This window comes from Fukomys damarensis, unplaced genomic scaffold (assembly GCF_012274545.1).
Source record: "Fukomys damarensis isolate Sample0158 unplaced genomic scaffold, DMR_v1.0_HiC HiC_scaffold_18, whole genome shotgun sequence".
Lineage (NCBI taxonomy): Eukaryota > Metazoa > Chordata > Mammalia > Rodentia > Bathyergidae > Fukomys > Fukomys damarensis.
The window spans coordinates 23221670-23247393 of record NW_022900930.1 but is presented as its reverse complement, the minus strand read 5'-3'; the positions used below and the strand labels follow the sequence as shown (position 1 = coordinate 23247393).

General features: G+C 35.2%; 1 protein-coding gene across 2 annotated transcripts in view; it reads left to right on the top strand.

The window, feature by feature from the left end:
- The window catches only part of Wwc2 (WW and C2 domain containing 2), a 180478-nt gene that overhangs the window by 56538 nt on the left and 98216 nt on the right, over positions 1–25724 (top strand). For both annotated transcript variants that reach the window (XM_010641066.1, XM_010641067.3), the window contains exons 2-3: positions 9151–9260; positions 25154–25357. In XM_010641066.1, the coding sequence (XP_010639368.1) occupies positions 9151–9260; positions 25154–25357 (314 nt within the window). The remainder of the gene's footprint in view (positions 1–9150; positions 9261–25153; positions 25358–25724) is intronic.

The window sequence follows — 25724 nt, the reverse complement described above, 5'->3', positions numbered from 1 at the left end:
AAAAAAAAAAAAAAAAAAAAAAAAAAAAGAGAGAGAGAGAGAGAGATGGGATCTAGCTTTTGTCCTCTACTTGGCTATCTAGTCTTACTGTTGTTTAAATGATTGATCTATTATTCATTATAAATGAAGTTAGTGGATAAGTAATATCCTTGCAAAAGTCTTGCAATTTGACAAAGGATTAACATCCAAAATATATTAAGAGTTGCTACAGATTAATGAGGACAAATAGCACAATTTAAAAAGACTAGTATACAAAAGAAGCAAATATATATGAAGGTTACAGTCTTACTACAAGGGAAACATCTGCAAGTTAAAAGCCTGAAATCCAAAATGCTCCAAAACCCAAAACTGATTGAGCTCTGATGTGAAACCAGAAGTGGAAAGTTTCATACTATAAAAAATCTCATTTCATGTGCAAAGTTATTGAAATTATTTTATAAAATTACCTTCAGGCTATGTGTATAAGTTATATGTGAAACATAAATGAATTTCATGTTTAGATTTGGGTACGATCCCTAGGATATCTTATATACATGCAAGTAGATTTTAAAAGTTCTAAATATGGAATACTGATGGTCTTAAGCATTTTAGATAAGGGATACTCAATCTGTAGTAGTTATTAGATTACCCTACTCCCAGATGATATCTAGGGGTGATGTGAAATGTGGGTAATATGTACCTTCACTTTTGTTGCGAGTGAGACTGCAAATTAGAAAAGTCCATGTGGAGAACTTCTACAAAATTTTAAAAAATTAAATGCTAAAATTATAAAATATACTTCTCATACATAATGACATTTTGTAACTTAAAGTATGTATATTTTTTACAACTAGGACTTTATTCTGAAAAATACTTGTGCAGCTGAAAATATTTACCTGTGTGTTCACTTAAATATTGGTTTCTCTTGAAGGAAATTAATGTTTATCAGGTATAATCAGTTAAATAATAGGCTGTATTCTTACTGTATGTAAATATAAAAAAACAGGTTGCCGGGCGTGGTGGCGCATGCCTGTAATCCCAGCACTTGAAAGGCTGAGGCAGGAGGATCGCTGTGAGTTCGAGACCAGCCTGGGCTACATAGTGAGTTCCAGGTCATTCTCAACTATAGTGAGACCCTGTCTCAAAAAACCAAACCAAACAAACAAACAAACAAACAAAAAACTGAGGTAAATTTAAATGTGTACTCATTTAGAGATTACTAAAATACTGAGTTAAGGCACAGAAAATGAGTATAGCATGAGCTTGATTATATGTTTTCTAAAAGTATATGAATTTATGACCTGTATGCATGAGTAATTATTCTATAAAAAAATGAAAGAGGGACTTTAATAATAATAGATTATCCGAGTATTTTATGTATTCTTCATACATGTATAAAGTATGTGCTTTTAAATTTAAAATTATAGAATAGTTTATATGTATAGTTATTTTATATCATAACCACTTTGTAAAATGTGCATTTCTATTATGTGTACACATACATATCTTTATTTTAAAAGATAGCCTGAGGTGAAACATATATTGTTGAGTGGGATTATCTCTTGCTAGTGAGGTTAAAAAGAGTAAAAAAAAATCTTCCTAGTTCCATAAATTTTGATGAAAGTAGTATGGGCTCATTTTAATCATTTAATTAACCTCCTTGCAGAAGAGATTGCATATAACATGGAGCTGTCCATGAAGAGGGGTAGCAGACTGGTGCTCTGACTGGAGCATGTTCTCCAGAGTGAGTACTCAAGCATCTCTAGTCTTCAACTTTACATGATTACTGTCTGTGGTGAAATAGGTTTTATGTTGTTGAACTAACTATAGCTTGGGAGTGAACCGGCCTTAGTGGATTTTTGTGTGTTTGGACAATAATCCTTTAAGTCCTCTTCCTTTCTCAACATTCCTACCTTCTTGGCTGGCATAGCCACTTAAATTCTCAAATGATTTTTCAAAACAGAATAATCCAACAAGCAAACATGTTTTGACTCTTAGAAAAGAGTTCAGGTTGAAGTGTCTGCTTGCTCTGTTTTCCTCTGTGGAGTAAAAATAGTTTTTGTTGTTGTTGTTGTTTAACTTACTGAATTAGTGAAACACCGGAGATAAATTCTGTTACACCTTTGTAACTAAGTATGTACATGTTTTATGTTAAGTTATTCATTAAGCTGTTTAATGTAGTATAATTTTAAGAAGTAAATATAAATCATGAGGCCAAGTATTTTGATGCAGTACTAAAGAATTTTTGTGTTCTAGATGTCAGGTAACATTTATCAACCATCATCCTGATTCAAGCTTCATCTTGTTATTTGAATAAATACCTTTACCATTATTACATCTGAATAATGGAAAAATCTTCAAAGAATAATTTACAATGCCCCCATCATATAATTGTTTTAAAATTTTTATCTTCATTCCTAATTTTCATGTATTCAATCAACATTTATTATGCACCAACTATGTATGAGGTAGGCATTGTGCTAGAGAGACCAGTAACAGCCAGGGCTGAGGGAGCTGCAGCAGATGCCTGTGGTGACAATTTACTCTTGGAGAACTGAGTAGATATACAAAGTGCATAGAAGCCTATACAAGAATAGCCTTCCTGGTGAGTTATTGGGTGGTGACAGTGATTAAAATATGCTATGTGCATGTTGCTTTCCAAAATGAAACCCATTAGTCTGCATAACCAATATGCACTAGTAAATAAGATGTGAAAAAAGAATAGCATTCCCAGGCTAAATGGAATCGACAATTTTAATTTTTAAAAAATACTGCCAAATCTTTCTTAAAAGGATTGTATTGAGTTACAAAGTCAATAGCAATGAATTAAAATAACTGATTTCCCCACATCCTCACTAGACATGAGTCTTTAAGACAAGGCAAAGCAAAACAAAAATTTGATACCTTAATAGGCTTAAAAATAAGCCTCATTATTGTTTATTTGGCATTTCTTTGTATTATTAGTGATGTTCAACATTTTCCCATGCTTTTATTATTCTGTTACCTCATGTGAAAATGTTTTATTCGCTTGGCATCTTGGCTTTGTTATATACTTGTTACTATTAAAAATAATTTATTAAGGCAAAACATACAAACTAAACATTTAGAAGTGAGCAAATGAAGAGTAAAGGACATTTAGGACATTCACGATGCTGTGCAACCCTCACCCTGTACTTATTTCCAAAACATTCCCATCACTCCACAGTACTCATTAAATACTTTGTATTCACCCCTTTTGCTATTCCTGCTTTTATGGATTTGTGGAGTGGCCATTTCATACAGTCGTGTGTAACAATATGTAACCTTGTGTGTCTGGCTTTTTCACTCAGCCTCCTGTTCTGCATATTCTTCCACGGCTTAGTGTAAGTAGTACTCCGCGGCTGAACGATATGCCATTGCACGTATCCTTTCCTTTCATTTGTTGACAGAAATTTGGGCTACTTCCACTCTTTTGGCTATTGTGAATAATGCTGCTATGAAAATGCACATATATCTATTCATTCGAGTGCTTATTTCTTTTAAGAACAGGTCTGGGAGTGGAACTGGGTTATATGATAATTCTATATTTAAGTTTTTGAGGAACTACCAAAGTATTCCTATAGAGGAGGAATCATTTTACGTTTCCACCAACAGTGTACAATGTACGGGATTCCCATATCTCTATATCTTTGTCAACACTTGTTTATTTTCAAGTTTTTAAAGTTATTATAGTAAGTGTCTGCTGTGGTTTGCCCTTCCCTAATGACTGATATTGACAGCCCTTGTTACTATTTCCTGTATGTGAGAAAATGAAGGTAAAAGGAAGCTCTGTTGCTGATTATCTTACTTTAAAATTAGTTACATGTCCTCTGAAGAAATGTTTACTTAAAATTAAATGTTCCAAATCCAAGGATTATCAAACCATTTCGTATGTTTAAATGTTTTAGTTTCCCTGGTAGATATTTCTGATGCATAGTATTTTTATCCCCAGGTTTGTTTTCAATTTGATATTGTTTTCCATTTCTCCATCACCTGGTTGGGTTATTTATGGATATAATTTGTATACTTTAATCAGTGATTCCAGTGGCGGCATCATTTTTAAAAATGCAAATTCTCAGACCACTCCTAAATCTACTGAGTTGGAAACTGGAGGTAGCTTCATCAATCTGTGATTTAATAAGTTTGGGTTGAATTGGTTACACCCTTAGGATTGAGAACTACACTAAACAGTATTTTCAGGTTGAGTCTATGTCCAAGACCTCTGTGGGAACTGTAATCCAAAACTTTGGCCTTTTTAGTATAAACTTTTAATAACTAGAATAGGCAGACACTATAAGTAGTTAAAAGGAAATTATTTTATAACCTGATGATTAAGAAATATATGCATAAATCATGTAGTTTTACTTAGGAATAGCTGTTCTGACTATAAACCATGTTTAAGAGGGTAAGTTTTTTTAAAAGCATCTTTGTATGTTTAGTCAAATATTTAAGAATTGCATGCCTTTGCTAAGTGCCCTTTATTTGTTACTAGTCTTTGCTTTTTTCTCATTCAGAATATCCATTGTGAAGGTTTATAAAAGTGTGAAAGCCTTGGCAGCAGTCTGCAGCCACTACTGCCTTTAGTATGAATGTTGACTACGGAGAGAGCTTTGTGTTGCCTCAACGCACGCTCATTTAACTACAGATAGGTTTTTATTTTCCCTACAAAAGCTTTTTCAATGGAGATAATAATTATTACCTACTTTGTAGATTTTTAGGAAGCTTTTTTCACTCTCACATTTGCATATATTAAAATATGTATGATATGTGATAATGTTGGTAAATGCTTTATACTACTAGTGTAATTAATATACATACAAATCGACCTTTTGGATGTAGAATATTGTAAGCAATGCAGTTTTTCTAAGTAATATATTTGGGTCCCACAGCCAACAGTGTAAGCCCTGTGCTCTTTCAAAGGTGAGTCACCCACAGACACTGCCTGTCAAGAGTGTATTCATGAAGAATTAAGGTTAGGTGGAAGCAGGGAGATTCTGATAGGGCCTCTTACAGTCCTTTAGATTTAACATCTGCAGATTAGAATGAGCAGATGGTTAAGAAGTGAATGTCCAAAGAGGAGCCAGGAGGTTTGAGGAAAGGCTTAAGGCTTTTTTTTTTCCCCAGTGAGGGTGGGGATTGAATATATTTATAGATTATTATAGTATTTTTCCTTTATCAAGATAGCGGTATAATTGGGTTCTTTGATTTTGTTTGTTTGGCAGCTGAGGATATTATTCTATTTTTATTTTCTAATTTGGATAAGAGTTTAGTTCTAAACTTTGATATTTAATGGTTTTATCTACTGATAGAAGGCAGAAAAGAATGTGTTTTCCAGATACAGAAAATAAAGTATTAAATTTGCTTTTAAAATAACACTGCAAAAAAAAAATTGTATGAAATTTTCAGCAATAGGAACTTCTGAATTAGTCACTGAGTTCATAATTCTGTAATTTTAGTCTTATAACAATGGTGATTAACTGCTTATTATCTACTGACAAATTCATGAGAAAATGGAATTATTTCCAGATGTAATCAAGTTACCATAACTTGTAATCATAGGACATGTTTTGAAACTTTTATAACTTACTAAACGTCTAAGAATAATAAATATATTTATATCAAACTCATGCTTATAGATGTTGATTTGATGGCAGATAAAACTTGTCTTTAAATCTCTCTCTCTTTTTTTTTTTTGGTACCGGGGATTGAACTCGGGTCCTTGCTCTTGCAAGGCAGGCCACCGGACCACTGAGCTAAATCCTTGGCCCCTGAGATCTCTCTTTTGTCACTTAGACCTACATTTTCATATCTCCTCATACGTCATTTCTTTAAGCTCTGTGTGCCTTATGACATCATTGATAAGGAGATAGGGAAAGAGTCTTCAAAGGGACTCATGTGCAGGGTACCTGGCACAGAAGCTTAAATCTTTTCAACTTTATGGAGATAGTAAAAGAGACGTTCTTAGAGACAATAGATGTAGACAAGGCCACTTCCTCTGGTGTGGGATTTTTTGATATGATACCTAATTCCTTTATCAAAAGAAAAACCAGATTTCCTGAACAGCTTATGATATGAGATGGAATTTGAGCACAATTCTAAGAGGTACATTTTTTTTTTTTAAAACTCAGATTGAGTTCAAATGGACTCCATGATTATAAAGTAAATGTGGCAAGTTGCCGTATTTGGGCACGTTGCTTAACATCTTTGAGATTCTTTTCGCTTATTTAATATAGTGAAGCTTACAGTGGCCAGGCACTGCACTGTTTGGTCTTCATTTGAACTTTAAAATCTCTCTGAAGCCCCCACCCGCTTTGGAAATTAGATAAGTGAACCAGGGTTTTTAAAGCTAATAACTTGCTCCAGGTTATACAGTGAGTATGGTACAAAATAAAGATTTGAACTCATTTTTTGGTACCAAATTTCAAATTCTTAACTTCTAACTCAGGGGTTCCCAAACTTCAATGTGCAGCAGAGTTGCCTGGAGAGCACACATTGTTCGACCCTGGAGTTTCTGATTTTGTAGGTCTACCTCAGGGTCCAAGAATTTGCATTTCTGTTGTGCTGCTCCTGGTTTTGAGGGCTGTGTTTTGAGAGCTGCTCCTTAATACTATGCTGCCTAACTTAGTTTCTCTGAGGAGTAAGTGAGAGACTTCTGACCTACTTTCTCATTACTGAGACAAGTACCCAACACTCACAACTTAAAAGGAGAGGTTCATTTTGATTCACATTTTAGAAGTTTCAATCCTTGCATGGTTGGTGGCATGGTAGAAGGGCCCGACTTGGAGAAAAACTATCACTGAATGACAGCCAGGAAATAGAGGGAGTAAAGAGAGGAATTGGGAAGGGCGGTACACCCTTCTGAGCCACACGGACAGTGACCTGCCTTTTCTGATAGACTTAACCTCCCAACACCAAGTTGGCTATGGTACCTCCACAATCCAGGCACCTTCTAAACACATGAAGGTTTGGGGCCATTTTAAATCTAAAATATAACAACTTCACATGCCATGTTATTTTGACAATTAACTAACATTTAAGTGACTACTTACCATGTTCTTGACACTGCTTGAAGTTTATTCTTTTTTATTTTTGCATTGTCTTAGTCAACTTGTATGGAAAGGATGTGTGTGTGGAGGGGTTGTGAGGGGTGTTTTCAGCACTCAAGAGAAGGAAACTGAAGCAGAGAGGTGCTCCATTAAGAGGTCTCCCAATGTGTCAGTGTCCACAGCTGTTTGCCTTTACTGTGGCTTCTGTTGGCTGAGCTGGTTTCAAAGGCCAGTGTCTTTGGAGTCATCTCCAGAAGGGAATTTCATGCTATGGGAAGGCTGTGAGACAAAGGCATCCTTCCTTTCATTGTTGGTGTTTGGTGTTCTTGGAAGGCTGTTGCGGGTTAGGCCTGGGATCATTTTCCTGTTATACTCCCAGCATTCTGGTGGGTAAATGACATACTTTGTTATTCTGATAAATGATGCAATTCTAAAAATGACCTATATTTCAGGTGTGCAGTGAGACCTTTGATATTCATTAATATGGATAAAAGAGATTCCAGGAGCTTTTGTATGTAAGAACCAGGTTAGTCATGGCAGCATATTAAATTAGAAGGCATGTTGATTGATGGTGGCCACCCTACAACAAGGCATTCACTAATCTATAATGTTAACTTGCCATGGCTGCTCCAGCAACTAAGGAAAATTTCAAAAGTGAAAATGAGTGAGGAAAAAATAGATCTGTAATTATGTCTGAAACCAGTACTTTACTTGCTTAGGAAACTGTGTCATTTCCTTGTTAGTTTTAAATAGTCTTAAAGAAGTTAGTTTTAGCTGGACGTAATAGTACATGCCTATAATCCTAGTACTTGGGAGGCTGAGGCAGGGGGATTGCTGCAATTTCCAGGCCATTCTGGACTACATAGAGTTCAAGGCCAACCTATCTCAAAAAATAAAATAAAATAAAATAAAATAACAAAAAAGGGAGGGCAGAGGTAAGGGGAAAAAATGAGAATCAAGACTTGCCATGTAAAGGTACATGATCCCAACAATGAATGTAACTGTACTGTATCCCTAAAATGTACCAATAAACTCAATAAAATTAAAATAAAAAAAAAAAGTTAAAACAAGATCTTCGGTATCATTTGTGTGAAAAGACATTTTAAAGGACAAAACATGTAAAATCTCATTACAGATCAGCATTAAGCAGTAAAAAAAAAAAATAAATAAAATAAAATAACAAAAAAGGGAGGGCAGAGGTAAGGGGAAAAAATGAGAATCAAGACTTGCCATGTAAAGGTACATGATCCCAACAATGAATGTAACTGTACTGTATCCCTAAAATGTACCAATAAACTCAATAAAATTAAATTAAAAAAAAAAAGTTAAAACAAGATCTTCGGTATCATTTGTGTGAAAAGACATTTTAAAGGACAAAACATGTAAAATCTCATTACAGATCAGCATTAAGCAGTTAAAAAAAAAATAAATAAAATAAAATAACAAAAAAGTTTAGTTTTAAAGAAAAATGTGTTTAAGAGAAAATGTTAAAAAGTTTCAAAAGTAATATATTGATATATGAATACTTTGTGTTTTGTTCCATTAAAACTTTTGAGTGACCATTATATACAAGATACCTATAAAATTAAGTCATGTTTGTCCTTCCTTTCAAGGAAAACCCTTATCAAACCTGATAGTTGAGAGTTTAGTTAATTTGTATCAGAGCACCCAAATCTGAAATTAGTATGCTTAATGTATATTCTTATTTTAAGTGTACTAATATCATTTCTATAATGCCAATATTTGAATCCTGAACAGATGTTTATTTTTAGTGGGACAGGAGTTTTCTGTAGAGCTAGACTGGATTTTAGGCCTCCTTACTCGCAGCTTGGCGATTTAACATGGCTTGATTTATTTATCATAGAGTTTTATCTCCAGTCTTAAGCTGGGATCTCTGGAAATGACATAAGAAATGACTTGTTCTTTTTAAATATTCCCTTCTGTATTTCATCCTTGTTTTTTTCTTTAATATTTCAGCTGCAGAGGTGCAAGTTCTGGAAACAAGAACAAAGGAGAAATCAATCTAGATATTTAATTTGTGGTGATTCTGCTGAATTTTGACTTGTGTGGTTTGACTCCCAAAAATCGTGTATTTGTTCTGCCGTAGGTTAACAAAGCCCCTGTCCTTTGCTGACTGTGTTGGGGATGAACTGCCATGGGGATGGGAAGCAGGATTTGACCCTCAAATTGGTGTCTACTACATCGATCACATCAATAGTAAGTTTCTCCCAAACCTAGTTATACAAAAGGGTAAGCATTTTACAGAGTGTATTTTCTTATTTTAAAAATCTCTGTTTTCTTAATGACTAATATTTAACCGATACTTTGCTGTTTGCTGTGTTATGCAGAGTTGGTTGGCTTTCTGGAGACGAGAGGGAGAGAGGATGTCTGGTGGTTTGTTTGGCTATTGTGGCTCCTGAGCTGGGAACGAGTTTTCTTCTTCAGTGTAGGTTTGCAGGCCTTTGGAGATCAAGAGGCATTAGGTTTCTCTTTCTGTGTCCCCTGCACCAGCAGATTAGGGGCCCTCCTCTTTTGACCCAGAAAGAGTTGGTTGGGGGCTAAATGTGGTCTAAAGATGCAGCTGGTATGGATTGGGTGCCATGGGGGAGGATTGACATTCATCAGCCCTCTGAAAGACAGCATAGCTTAGAAGAGGCTGAAACCCTTTTTCTTTTTTCTGTTTCCTGATTTTTTTGTGGCTGGAAGGGGCAAACATCTTTTTAACTGGTTTTGCATCCATTGTGGTAAAGGTAGGTAGAGGATTATTGTAGCCATGAATAACTTTTAAAAGCACCTACTTGAAGTACTTTTTATAGATTTGTGTATATGTTGATTTCTACATGAATATTTATTTCATTTAAGAATAATTATTTCACTTTGTTTTATGGAATACATAATAAATTTATTCCCTATATTCTTGTTTCTCTTAGGCCTATTCTTATATTAAAAATTTTGCAAACCATACATTTTAATATCTTTTGGAGTAATATAATTGTAGAAAAGTGTTTTATGTGATATTCATTAGTGATGGCTTTCTTCTGAAAATTCTAAAAATTCCGTAAGGAATTCTTGTGTGTGTATTGTTGTTGTTTTTGTTTTTGATTTTTCAGTGCTAGAGATTGAACCCAGGGCCTTTTGAGTGCTAAATTGGTGTTAATTAAAAGTTAGCTTTTAATTTTTTGTTTTCTAATAAACCTTTCTTGCTACCATATTATTATATATCAGTGATTAACAACGAAATGTCATTATCATCATGAATGAAAAGAACCAGTCTTGATAAAATGAAGTTCATTTTAAACAGATGTGATTCATCTCTCCGTCACTTCATGTAATTCAGTGGACTATCTGAAATGTGTAGCTGCTTAACTCTTTTATATTTATTTTAGGTGGATAAAGTTTACCCTTCTTTCCTTAAAGTAATATTTGGGAAACCAGATGCTGCTCTAGCTCTCTTGGTTCAACAAATAGAAGTTCTCTCTCATGGTATCAAAATGAGAAAATAAATTTGCTCATCTTCCCTCCCATCACCTATAAACTGTGTGGTAATGCAGATCCACCTGTGAGACATTTGCTTCTTTCTCAGTGGAAGAAGAATTCTCGTGGACATTATACCCACCCTGCAGGTTCTTCTTAATCATTTCTTATCTCATCCTTTTCTCCTTTTTGGTCTTTTTACCAGTTACTTCCTGGATCTAAAATTTTCTTCTAACATGTATAATTATTTTGTCTTAATGTATAAGCACTGAAATCTTTCAAAAAGAAGCTAAAAAAACTATAGAAGAAACAAATAATAATACATCTGTCCCCACCCTCTCAAAACCTTCTTTCAACCTCAATTCCTTGCCAACTCTGATCCTTTGTCTTACTTTCATAGCCATTTACTGAAACCCACAGTCTGCATGAACTTCACTTTCTCTGGTACTCTTAATGTCTCGGAAGCCACCCTGGCTAAAAGTCTTCTGAGACCTTACAGGTGATTAAAGGCAAACAACACTGCAGGTTTGTGCTCCTGGACCTGTCACTGTGGGTCATTCCTTCCTGCTCTTTGCTTCTTTAGATTTCTTTAGACACCTTCCACTGGAATTTCTTTTTTCACTACCTGATTGCCCTTGCCCAGATTTCTCTTGCCTGTCCCTTCTTCAGTTGTTCCTCCCATCAGGATTTCTGTGATGGTCTTCTCCATTTGCGCACCACAGATCTTCTTGCATGATGACTTTGGTTGCTTCCTTCAGGTTGCTGGCTATCAGATTTGGACCTTATGTCTCTAGAGTTCCAGATGCACGTGTTTGATTGCTTACCTTATGGTTCTTCCCAGTCTGCCCTCACTGAGCTGTGTTCATCTCCTGCTGGGGCTTGGCCCTGGAGAATCTTCCAGCAGTACCTGTTCTTCTTTGGCTTTCTGTCTTTTTAAAAAACTTGTTTATTTTTATTAGTACTTATTTGCAACACACAGTGATTACATTTTTCATAAGGAGTTGGTAGTGCACATAACACATCTTTTTTTTTTTTTTTTTTTTTTTTTTTGGTACTGGCGATTGAACTCAGTTCCTTGTGCTTGCGAGGCAGATGATAGCACCACTGAGCTAAATCCCTGGCCCAATAACACATCTTAATTGGGTTTTTAAATCCCCTTCTCTTCCTGTCCCCTCTTATAAACTTCTCTCCATCTCTTGGTCCCCTTTGCTTTTGCAAAAGAACTCTCTCCCTTTTTCCTGTTATCTTTTATTTTGTCCTTTATTGATATTTTGAGTTTCTCTTATAAGAGAAAGCATGGGACATTGAAGCTGATTTATTTCACTTAATGGTCTCAAGGTACATTGATTTCTTGTATCTGTTGGCCTAACTTTAGAGCTCTGTGCAGCCTCTGACCCTTGCCACATCTTTCTATGGTGAGTCTGTTCAGGTGCCACTGCTTTCCCAGAGGCCTTCTGTGATGCGCATCCCCTGGCTTTGCCGTTCTCCACCTCTTCTGGATTAGGTGCCTAGCTAGGTATTTCTGTAATACCAGTTACATAGGAGTTTTTAAAAATCATTGCTGTATTGCATTCAAATTTATTTATATGTTTTTTTTTCACTAAACTGTGAGGTGTTGAGGGCAGTCACTATAACTTGCATTTCTTTTATCTTAGATGCCTAGCATAATAACTTCTTAAGTGCTAAATGGAAGGAAATGGTTATTATTAAACTCATAAATACTGATTTTTAAAGGAAATAAAATGCATTCTATGTATAAATTATGCTTCAGAAAGCACCATTCTAAACATATAAAAACTTGATTATAAGACTATAAATTTCTACATCTACCATTTTGCCTCAGTACAATAATCGTACCCTAGTGTCTGATGGATTTACTGTACCCTAAAATACCCAAATTACCTACAGCAAGTAGTTTACTCACTGAAAAGGATCCAGACATTATCTCATTAATATTTAAGACATTCCTGTGAAGTAATTTAGGGAACAAATGGCATTATCTTCTTATAACAGCTGGTTCACACATATGTTGTGTTTTGACATATAGTTTCAGCATCTTGTTCTCTTTATTTAGATAAAAAATAAAATAAGGAATGTTTGGCTATTTAATACTACTCCTGTGAAACCCTCTTAAATATTTAGAAGTACTCAGGAAAAAAAATTTATTTGACCTTGACAGTGATAGGTATTTTAGGCCTAAAGTTTTATAATGTTAGCACTCACCTTCCAGTATATACGTGTAGTATGGGGTGTAGACATTGCTAAGGGGGTATTTGCATCTGCCTAGAAGGTAATTAGAAGGTGATTGTTTTTAAGATTTTGATATTATTATAACCAGAAGGAAATCACGTTTTAGTGAAGTCAGAATTCTACCATAATTTTTGTTTTATTGGGGTGTTATTTACATACATGTAACTGCACAGATACTATGTATTCTTAGTGAGCTTTGACAAATGTATACTCTTTTTGTAACTGCTACCCCATTCCAGATACAAAATATTCCTCAGGGTAAGCTCTATCCCTTGCAGTCATCTCCTCCCCTCTGCTGCAAACATTGTGTATATTTCCATCACCATGGTTTAGTTGTGCCTATCTCAGAACTTAATGTAAAAGGACTATGTTTGATTTTGGAAGTACATTCTTTTCCCCAACATGTTTTTAAAGAATACACTACTGATAAACAGTAACGTGGGAAAATAATTTTATCGCGTCTGCTGTCCTGTGCTTTACCAGCTGAGCTATTGAAGGAGGAAAATATGTTTAGTAAGTATATTTGACGAAGAGTTCATATCCAGGATATATAAAGGATCCTGAAAAATTAATATTAAAAGACAAACAACCCAATTTAAAAATAGACAGCAGACAAATGAAGATATAACAGTAGTCTTATTTATATTCATCTGTGATACTGTTTATATGTTAGAATACTCCTTTTTATTGCTGACTCGTATTCTGTGCAGATCCCAGTTTTTAAAATCTGTTCTGCAATTTTAGTTGTTTTTAGTTTCTGGTAATTTTTTTTAAAGCTACCATAAGCATTATTATATAAGTCCTCTCTTTTATTGTGGCAAAAAATACATAAAGTTTATTATCTTAATTATTTTGTTTTTCTTTTGTGGTAGAATCAGACTCAGGGCCTTGTGTATGCCAGGCAAGCTCTGTAGCCCTGAAGTCCATCCCTAGTCCATTAACATTCATAAGTGTGCAGTTCATTTCAGTATTAACTGACTCAGTGCACTTAGTTGTACAACAGATTTCCAGAAAATTTTCAGCTTGCTAGCTTAAAACTTCATACCCACAGGTCAACTCCCTTTCTCCCACTCCTTGCTTGCTTCATGATTTTGAGTTTGACTTTGTTTAGATAAGTCATTTATTTTTTGAAATAGGCATTTGTCATTAAGATTCATCTGTGCTGTAGCACAAAATGGAGGTTTCTTCTTTTTAAAGGCTCAGTAACATTCTGTTGCAGGTGTATACTACATTTTCTTTATTCATTTGATGAACATTTAGGTTCCTTCCAACTCTTGATTACTATAAATGATGCTGCATAATGTGGGTATATGAACATCTCAAGATCTTGTTCAGTTGTTTTAGATAAATACCCAGAAGTAGGATGGCTGGATCATGGTTCTGTTTGTTTGTTTTTGTTTTGCGATAATGATGATTAAACTCAGGGCCTCATGCATACTAAGCAAGCACTCTTACCACTGAGATGTCTCTGTCCTTTTAAAAAAATTATTTTGAGGCAAAGTCTTTCTAACTTGCCCAGTGTGCTTTGAATTCACTGTCCTGCTGTCCCATCATCTTCAGTAGCTGGGATTACAGATGTGCACTACTGCAGCCAGCTCAGAGTTTTGTTTTAATGAAGAAGTTCAACTGTTTTTTATACCACTAACACACAAGGGTTTCTGTTTCTCAATGTCCTCATAAGTTGTTGTTTTATGTGTGTTTTTTTTCAAATAGTGACCATTTTAAAGGATCTTAGATGATATATTGTGGTCTTGATTTTCATTTTCCTGTTAACTAATGATATTAAATATCTTCTGTCTCTCTCTCTCTCTCTTTTTTTTTTTTTTTGTTTTGGACCGGAGATGGAACTCAGGTCCTTGTGCTTGCAAGGCAGGCGGTGGAACCACTGAGCTAAAGCCCCGGCCCTCTCTCTCTCTCTTTTTTAATCCCAGGGACCACAGATCCAACTCAGGACGTTGATCCTGCAAAGTAGGCATGGCGCCACTGAGCTAAATCCCTGGGCTTCATGTCTTCTTTTGTATCTTTTGTATATCTTCTTCGGGGAAATGTCTAGTCAGATAGCCTTTGCGTGTTGGTTGGTTGGTTTGTTTTTATGTGCTGGGGATCGAACTCCAGTCCTTGCATTTGCGAGGCAAGCGCCCAAACCACTGAGCTAAATTCCTGACCCTGCTTGGTTTTTAATTAGATTAATTTGGCTTTGTTGTTGTTTTGTTTTTTGTTTTGTTTTTTTTTTTTGGTACCGGGGATTGAACTCGGGTCCTTGTGCTTGCAAGGCAGGCCACCGAACCGCTGAGCTAAATCCCTGGCCCGGGCTTTGTTGTTCTTGAACTACAGAAATTCTTTGTATTTTCTCTGTGTGTTCTTATCAGATGTATGTATTATGAAGATTTGTTTTTCCAGTCTTTCATTTGCCTACTTATTGTCTTAGTGGTGTCTTTTGAACAGTAGAATTTTAAATATTGATGAAGTTCACTATAACATTTCTTTTTCTCTTGAAGTTCTTTTTTGTGATTTGTCCAAGAAGTCTTCCAAGATTCTAAAGATGTCCTATAATTTCTTCTAGTTTTACCTTTTATGGTCAAATATATGATCCAATATGAGCAGATATTTATGTGTTATGTGCAGTAAGCGTCTACATCTTTTTTTCTCTTATAGTTTATCAGATTGTTCCGGAACCATTTGTTAATATGATTTTTATTCCTCTTTTGAATTAAGATCCTCAGTTGAAAATCATTTGACTACACAGTATATGTATGTTTCCTCAATTTCATTTAACTATTTGTTTCTTATTCTAAAACTGCACCATCTTTGAGTATTGTGAATTTAGGATATCTTTTAAAGAGTTTAAAGATGTATATATTTTTATTGGATACATTATGGTAATTCAATACTTGTACATAATGTATAATGATTAAATTAAGTAAATAAGCACTTTTCTTTAAGTATTAAAATTTTTATGTGTTGGGAATTTTGTAGTTTTTCAGTTATTTTGAAATATATTACAATATTAAAATATATATTTTATTCAGTTTTTGCCTTATTACGTTAAAGAAGATCCAGAAGTTATTCTTTCTCTCTGTGCTTTTGGTGCCCGTCATTGAGTTTCTTTCCCTCACCTCTTCCCCCTCACCTCTGCCCTTTCCAACTTCTAGTGACCACTATTCTTTCCCATTCCATCTACAAAGTTGACGTTGGTTTCCATAAATGAGCAAGAACATATGACATTTGTCTTTCTGTGTCTGACTTGTTTTACTATCGTAAGGACCTTCAATTCCATCCATGTTGCCACAAATGAAAGGACTGTATTATTTTTAATAACTGAATAATATTCCATTGTGTAAAATATACCATCTCTGTACATTTATTTATTGAAGGGCATCTTGGTTGATACGATGAATCTCAAAGTCAGGAAATGTAAGTCCTGCAACTTTGTTGTTCTAAATTGAAATTTATACTGGGCATTTTAGATCCTCTGTATTGTTATATTCATTTTAGAATCAGTTCATTACTTTCTTCTTCAAAAGAACCTATTTGATGTTTGATAGTATCTGAAGGCAGTTTTGATGATACCATGAACATGGTATAATTTCAGATTTATTTAAGTTTTCTTCATTTTTTTCTCAAGAAGGTTTCATGGTTTTGAATTTTCATTTTGTATTTCTAGGTACTTTTATTTTTTGGATACAATTTTAAGTCTTGCATACATAATGCACATATTTTAGCATCCTACAACCTCAATCAAGATAAAGATGCTTTCTATCGCCAGGGATTTAGCTCAGTGGTTCCAGCGCCTGCCTCACAAGCACAAGGGCCTGAGTTTGATCCCTAGTACCAAAAAAAAAAAAAAAAAAAAAAAAGACCAAAAACCCAGATGCTTTCTAGCACAGGAGAGATTCTCTTTTTCCTTTATAGTAAATCCTTCCTCAGCCCTAATGACCTAATTTTGTGACCTGCCATTAGTTGGATTCATGAATGCAGAAGCCATGTATATGGAAGGCTGACTATATCATCTTTTTGTGTAGTTGTGGATTCAGTTTGCTAATATTTAGTTAAAATTTTTGTCTACAGTGTTTATAAGGAATATTGATCTGTTATTTTCTTCTCTAATGATATTGTCAGTTTTTTTGCTCAGCCCCAGAATATGATCACTTGCCATGAAAATTCCATCTATATTTTTAAAACATTGTTAATTTTGCAATTATTAGTATTTTCATCCAACAAGAATTTAATTTTTGAGATCTTACTTTTCTCTTATATGATTGCCGTTCATTTTCTTATTTTGCAGTTTCCAAATATTTCCCTGTTATATATGTGATTTCCTGGAGCTTTCATGTATTTTGTCATTTTTATTTCAAACTCCTTGCTTGCTGATTCTAGCAGAAGTTGTTTGAGGGTCTTTTTTTAGTGTTGTATTTTTCTCTTGACCTTAGGTAACATATTCCAGTTTTCTTTGCATGCTTTCTTTAACTGAGATGTTACTGATTGCAGGTTATACACACTCTGGATTGTATTATCTTCATATGAAGAATATTGAGTTTCATTTTGTGAAGTAATTCCTTTATCATATTAATTCTGTTATTGCACTCTTTCCTTTAAGATTTTTTTATTTGTACTATACAATTGTAAAAGTTTTATTTAGAACATTTTTCCAGTTTCTCACGAAACTGGAACAAGTGAAATATTTGTTCATTTTGTAGTGTTTGTCTTTACTTCATTGAGTATATGGCTATGTAACTGTCACAAATTCTTGGTTATTCTAATATCTCTGTCATTTTGAGATTGACTTATGTTGATTGTCTTTGCCCTTAAGATTTTTTTGTTTTCCTGATTTTTTTTTTACTCTGGGGCACACTTAAAACTTTTGGGGAGTAATTTTTTTGTCATTGATGTTGTTGGCAGTTAATCAACCTGATTAGATTGAGACAGAAAGTCATCTCTAGTCTTCTATGGGCTCTTATTCTAAGGAGTTTAATTTGCAAAGCCTTGGAAGACTATTTTGGTCTGCCTTGCATTTATAGCACCCAGAAGTTACTAGGATCTGTTTGGTTGTCTATACTGTTGTGTTCAGTTCTCAAAATGTGATTATTTATTTGATTATTATTGACAATTAAAATTATTATTGATATTATAAAATTTGATTATTATTTATTTGATTATTATTTGATTATTTATTCAGTAAGTTAAGGGTGAACCCACACACAGATTTAAAGTATTCCTTCCTCAACTCTGTCCCCTCTGTCATCTCTCTCTGCCCAGTAAACTGAGGCTTTAGTCTTGTTGTACTGTTTAATACTTTCCATGACTGGGTTTGTTCCAGAGGAGAGCTGGGAGAAAATGAGTGTAAGTTGGATTGCTGCTGTCCCCATTGCCTGTTGTGGGTTCACAGGTTTGTTTCTAGATATTATCTGGGATGGCCCTGAGCAATTCACAAGAATGTTATTTTGAAATACCTCCCTCCCTTTCCATCCTCAGACGAGTGGATTTTGCCTATGTCACACACCCCCACCCTCCCACCCCCATACCTGAGATCAAACTCAGGACCTTGTGCTTGTGAGGCAGGTGACGGCACCAATGAGCTAAATCCCCAATCCAATTTTGTCTATCTGAGCCCATTTGCAGTTCTAGGATATAGGGGAGAATCAAGAAAGAATGTAGCTATAAAACAACAAAAACAGTACTCGCTATCACGGATTGTTTAGATTTCCTCCTCATCCTCCTTTCTGTTACTGACTTTTAGAGTCCTCCTTTGGCCGTTTTCTATATTCTGTCTTGGTTTCTAGTTATAATCATTGAGAGATGTTGGCTCACATGTGCTTACTTTATTACTCTGAACCAAACACCTCTGTATTAGTTTATCTGCAACATGTACTGTGTTGAGATTTGATGAAAATTTCTTAAGTGTTTTGTATGGCTTGTTTCCTTTAGATGGAGAGAAAATAAATGTTGGGTCCTTCTACTGCATCTTTCTCTTACTTCACCCTTTATATTTTCGTAGGCAAATAAGCTATTAAAATATTTAACAAAGAAAAACTTTTAAAGCCTTATATGGTAATAGTGATGGCGACTTCTGAAAATGTGGTAACATATATTTCATTTATTTGTCAAATTTAGGAACTTCTCAGTATCCTTTTTTTCTACCTAGAAATAATGAAGTATGACTGTCTTATTGAACTTCTTTTTTCCTTACTTCAGACTGTTCCTTCTTTCTCTGCCCTTTTACTCATATCTTCACATTCCCCAGAGACGTGACCTCACTTTGTCCTTCAGCATGCTTTTCTTTATTTACATGACTCAGAGTTAAGTAACTATTCTGAATCTTTTAATATGAATCTTTTAATATGTGTCTTTCTAGTCTTTTTCATATTGATACATACACAGCTTTAAATATATTTTGTACCTCAAGCAAAATTATATTATACAATGTTTTATAAATTGCCTTTTCCATGGAATGTATAACTTTCATTACAAAAGATTTCTGCACCATCATATCAACTGTTTCTGTAGAAACTCACATTTCTGTCTAATCATCTTCCTGAAATGTTTAAGGGGTAATAAAAATATGGTATGTTTACATTTTTAAAAGCCACAATAAAACATATTGCCATTAACCCCCCCAGGTATGCCCTCTCACTTAGAACACATTTATCCTATCACTCTTGCCACTTTGTGAAACAGCACCCATCTCTTTTGTGTCTTTAGTCTTGCTCTCTTAGCTACCTTGATGTCCTTAACTGGTTCAAAACATTTACGTTTCATGGTTATTTCTTACTTTGGGGAAGTTCTAAACATCACGTGGTGCCAGATTTGGTGAATAAGGTGGATGAGGACACGCCGTTACAGTTTTACAAGCCTTCCTTTCTGTTGGATGGTGCATGGCGGCAGCATTTACTGTATCTTTGATCACACCTTATAAAGACACTCATGAAAGAGGACTGCCAGAACTGCATCCAAAAGTGGTAAGGGTGATGGGATACATATGTTCAAAGCAAAGTGAGGTATTTGGAGGCAGATTAATGGCAATTGTATTTTCAGTTACCTCTTGTAGTTAAGATAATTTTATGTCCTTGCTTAGAGCCCTCTGTGGTACATAATTGCTTAAAATGAGTGTAATATCATTAACCTCAGAGAAAAATGAAAATACATAATATAATATGGAAAGGATCAGCATCGAACTTGTAGAGCAAGGCAGAACAAGTAGATACACCAAGGTACTATTCTCAAAATACGTAGCTCTGACTATGCATGACAAGGGATTTGGGCTGATAATCAGAGGATGCCTGAGTGAACCAGGCCTGAAGAAAGGGAGTGAGATAGAGTTTGTATGTTGAAAAACGGAAAAATTTCTTGGAAGAAGAAGGTCCCCACCTAAACCTCTTAGGGGCTAGAGAAAGCATCACATGATAGAGGAAATAAAGAATAAAAATTCAGGGCCAGGGATTTGGCTCCTTGGTTCCGCTGCCTGCAAGTGCAAAGACCCGAGTTCAATTCCTGGTACCAAAAAAAAAAATTTGTTTTGCTTTAAATGTGCCAATAAACTTAATGGGGGGGGAATCAAAATTCAGTGACTGAGGGCATGATAAATTATAACTGAAGAAATAAACAGGGGCCAGGTAATTTTGTCTGGAACCTTTCAAAGCCCTCTTTAATTACTGCCTGTTTCATGATACCATACTTTTTCTGCCAGAAGAACCCCCTTAATCTCTAAATTGTCATGGCACTTAACCATTCTTTTCTCAAGGTACTTATTTTAAGTATAACATCATTGTTTCTTTTCTTTAAATTCATACAATTTTTCTGTATTTTCTAAATTCCTTAGGAAGAGAGATTATGCCTGAACACCTTTTCTTCTGTGTTGCTTGTAGTAGGTGATTAATAATTACAGAATTAATGAATAGACAGTAAATAAATTTAGTAGATACTTTATAAAAACAAAGATAAGTAAAGTTATTCATATTCATTCTTCCTGAGCACAGCAGGAAAGAGAACTATGCTATATAGACAGAAGTATCATTCCTTTGAACATCTAATGATACCTTCAAACGAGCTCTTGTGTTCTCTGTCTATAAAGTCTTGCATCTATAAAATTGATGGAATGTAGATTCCCTTGAGATACATGTTTTAACAGCATGTAATATATTACTTCTTTAATACAGTAGACAACATGCAAATTACATTGCATTATAATATAGTGATCTCCGAAGGCCAATAGGTCTTAATAAAAAATACCACATTTGTATAATATACTTTCTTTGAGTACTTACATTTAATAAATATTCTTTTCAAATCTATTCAGTGTGTATAATGGATGGAGATGAAGCACAACCATGCTTCATGAAGCCTTCTTGGAAGGTACCTTTGGGAACCCTCTTGTAGTTCATTTGAATTGTTGCACTATTTCAGAAATGTAAATTTTTCCCGCTGAGTTCTTGTAACAACAGTATTTAATTTATTCTAGAGTGTGTCCGCTGACCTATCCAAAACAAGTGTTGATAATTTATTATGATTGCACAAAATGCTGATGGTGTATCATCATCGTTATTATTATTGCACTTTACTCATTTAAGTCAGGGTTTTGTACCTTTTAGCTGTTGATAAATATTTCGTGGGAAGTATACCAATTCCCCAACACGGGGAGCAATATGATTGATTAGCCAAAATCTCTAAAGATACTGAGAGAGAACTGAGTACATAGTACTATAGCTATTATAACTTAAAAACATTTGAAGTTTTTATATACATTTCAATTTGTATTAACTTTATTTGATTCATTTATCAATTATATATCTTATCATAAATTAAGTCAAAACTCAGTAGCTTAAAATAATATTTATTATGATTTCTGTGGGCCACTAATCTAGGCAAGGCTTAGCTGGGACCTGTGACTCGAAGGGGTCAACTAGCTGGGCTGGACTGGAGAAGAATCTCCTTCCAAGCTCACTTGTGTGGTTATTGGCAAGATTCATTTCCTTGCTGGCCACTGGCCAGAAGCCTCCTTTACTCTTTACCATGTGAGCTTCTGAACAGGGCAACAATACAACATGGCCTCTGGCTTCACTGGACCTAAAAAGCCAGGGAGGGAAGAAGGGACAGAGGAGGCAGGGTGGGAAAGTGAGAGAGCTATACTTTGAGTCAATTTGTATTTCTGTATAAAATATTGGAAATTGTTATAATTACTAAATGTCAGGATAACCAAAGACCCATGTTATAATGAATATATGAAATTGAGACATTTAGACTCTTATGGATGATACCAAGTTTCTGAATTACTGGGATGTGTGGTAATGGCTAAATGGTTTTCTGAAGTGTTTATAGTAATTTACATTCCAGCAGCTGTGAATGAGAGTTATTGTTGCTGCACATCCCCACCAACACTTGACATTCAGGTGTTTTAAAATTTTAGCCATTTTAGGTAATATGTGGCAGTATCACTTCATAGTTTTTAACTTGTCATTTTCCTGGTAATCAGTGATGTTGCTGTTTCTACCTGCTTCCTGGACATGGCATATATTCTTTTGTGAATTGCCTGATTGAACCTTTGGTATGATTGACGATATATGTATGGATTTATCTCTGGGATCTTCAGTTCTATAGTAACTGTTTTATCCAGATATGCTTATTCCATCATCTATACATTTTCATGTCTGTTTCTATTGATTGATTTTTCCACTGACTGTAGGTCTTATCTGTATTTTTTATCACATCAGCAACTTTTACTAGCAGGCAGTAAAGTTAGTCTTTTAGCAGCCTGTTTTAAAGCATTGAAAGGTTAAGTAGCCTTTTGATAGATTCAGAGTAGCCTTACTGTGTGTCTTGTTTAGCACCATTATTAAGGTATAACACTACAGCGGTCCCCACTGAATACCCCACGTGTATACTGTGGCCTTTCCCCTCTGGCTGGCCATAATTTGAACCTGGTATAGCCCTGTGTAAGCTTGGCGAACTTCTGCTTGGAGAGTTCCAGTTGTCCTTGTGCACCCCTTCCCCCGCCCCAGCTTGTTGTTTTAGTAGTCACCCACTGGCTTAATACAACTCCTCTGCAGATGTGTGGAACTTCTCCAGTCTCTGTACTTTTTCTCCACTCTGCTTTACAGATTCCACCTATCATGTCCTTCCTGAAGTCTGTCTTTCCCCCTTCCCACATTTTAGCAAGACTTCATTTCTTTGTTTTAATTACTCCCTTTTGTACTACTGTTCAAAAACTACTTTCAACAGAAATGTAGGATAATCTGAGAGTTCATTTCTCTTCTTTCAGAGATTGTAGCTCTGCATTGCCTGTTAAACATCATAAAACTATTTTTTTATACATTTTATTCCATTTTCTTGTTATTAATAGTGACCCAGTTACTGCATCATGGCCATCATCAAGACTTTTTGAAAAATTAAATTTCTATTCTGTGTAACTTTTTGTATCATGGTTTATGTGGGTTGGGGATGTTGCTCAGTGGTGCCACACCTGTCTGGCAAGCAAGAAGTCCTGAGTTCAATTCCCAGTACCAGAAAAAAAAGGTTCATATATTTTCTGTATTAAAGATATCTTTCTATTTGTTCCATATTATTTACTGGTTTGTACTTGGTGTTATGAGGGGATACTCAGGCATAGTCTTGTGTTGGAGACATTCTTAAGTCATTAATCCTACAGCTTTTACTTCTTTATTTTACATTTATTTAAAAATATATGACTGAATATAACATATGGAAAGTACATTGTTTGAAATATATAAAGTTTTAAAATCAACAACAGTGTAATCCTGACAAATGAAAGAAACAAAAGATCCTGAGCCCACTAGAAGCCTCCTTAATGAGATGTTCTCACTACCAAGAGACAACCCCAGTCTTTTATAGCATAGATACAGCACGTATACATAGGAGAGGTCCCATAACCAGCCTGCAACAGCCTTCTTATGCGTGCACAAGCATTGCTTGTTCCTTTATGAGCACCACCGTGCCCTAGTGCCAGACACCAATGCACCCCAGCAACTTGGTCCACCATGTCACAAAGAAATGCACCTGTTTACTATAAAATAAAATAGCGTGATCTGTGTCTTTCCATTTTCATTTTTTTTCTTCGTGTTGGCAGCTTGTACTATAGCATTACCACACAGTGAAGAATGAGTTAGTTTATAAAACTAACATGAACTGCTGTGGAGAACTACAGTCAGAGAGCAATCTCACAGCTACAGCAACTGGAGAAACTTCAGAGAGGATGGAGTGTGTGAGCTTGGGTGTGGAGAAGTGGTGCTCAGACTTTACTGTTCACTGGAGAGATTTAAGGTGCTTTAAACATACCAGAACCTGGTTTCACCTACAGAGATTCTAATTGTTTTGGGATATATATATATATACATATATATACATACATATATATTTATTTATGAGCACCACTGTAATATGCACACATGCACACTGGGGATTGAACCCAGGGCCCTTGAGCTGAACTACATCCCTAGCTCTAGTTTATTTTTTATATTGAGATAGGGTCTTGGTAAATTGCCCAGGCTGGGCTTGAGCTTGCTATCCTCCTGCCTCAGCCTCCCGTAGTGCTGGGATGACAAGTGTTTGCCACCACCCCCAATTTATTCTGGGAATATTTATGGGGTCGTCAGGTGATTCAAGTGTACAGAAGTATAAAACTTTAGACTACACAAGCATTGTCCTTAAGGCAAGGACAAGTTGTTGTTCTTGTTGTTTTTTTATTTGTTTGAAATTTCTAATATACCATGAACTGACTGATATTTTGGTGAAATACAATGAAAATGAATTAGTAAAAAAATGAGAAACAGACATAAAGTACAGCCCTAAAGTTATTAGATTCAGCAGATATACAATAACTGAATAAAATTGCTGTTACAATGTCAAAATATCTGCTCTTGGTTTCCATGCTTATTGGCATGGATGTTAAACTTAGTTCATGGGCTGGTGGTCTGCAGACTAGACTTGAAGTAGCAGTGATCTAGAAGGCAGCATAGAAGGTCCTATTGTAAAAGAAGGAATCATGAACCATGGATGGAAAGGCTGTGTTTGGAGTAGAGGGCCTTGAATACTGAGCAGATAGCTTGGCTTTTATTCTGCAGGCATTAGGGAGCCAGAAAATTCTCAAAAGGATGATCTGATCAGTAACAACTGTATGATGAATTGATAGTGAAAACACGTTGTTGACAAGGGCCTGAAAATGAAGCAGGTAAGGGCTGGGGACTAAGTAAAGTAAAACAAAAGGTATCAAATATGTAGAGAAGTCACTCTAGAAATATGTAGAGATGTCACTCTAGAAATGTTAACAAACTCTTTAGAGGATGCAAGGATTTAAGCTAGCTAGTCTCTCAAGTTTAAATCATCCCTAAAACAATTAAAAGCTAAAACAAAACAAAACTCACCTAATGTATTTTCAGAAACCACGCAGATAGAAGATCCAAGAAAACAATGGCGAGGGGAACAGGAGAAAATGCTCAAGGACTATCTTTCAGTGGCTCAGGATGCACTCAGGACACAGAAGGAGCTGTACCATGTGAAGGAACAAAGACTGGCTTTGGCCCTAGATGAATATGAACGATTAAATGATGCCTATAAGGAAAAGTCAAGCTCTCACACAAGCCGTAAGTACAATGTTTGTTGAGACTCTAGAAGTAGAGATGGGGCGCTCACTTTGGGAGCACATATACTAAACTGGAAGAAGTACAGATGGGATAACAGGAGGCCGTTTGCACTTCTGGGGAGTTTAGCCATGGGAGGTGAGGGAATCCTACAGATTTCTTAATAAAACTCCTCATCCCTAGCCCAGACAAAAATCTCCCCATTTGGGGATGATGCATACCTTCTGTTTTTGTACTTATCACTGCCTGATTACCTTTTGTTCATTTATGGATTATTTTTTGCCTTTTCAGAACAAACTAAATGATTTGACTCTTTTTGCTACTCTTGTACAGTAATTTTTTTTTTTTTTTTTTTTTTTTTAGGGTCCCT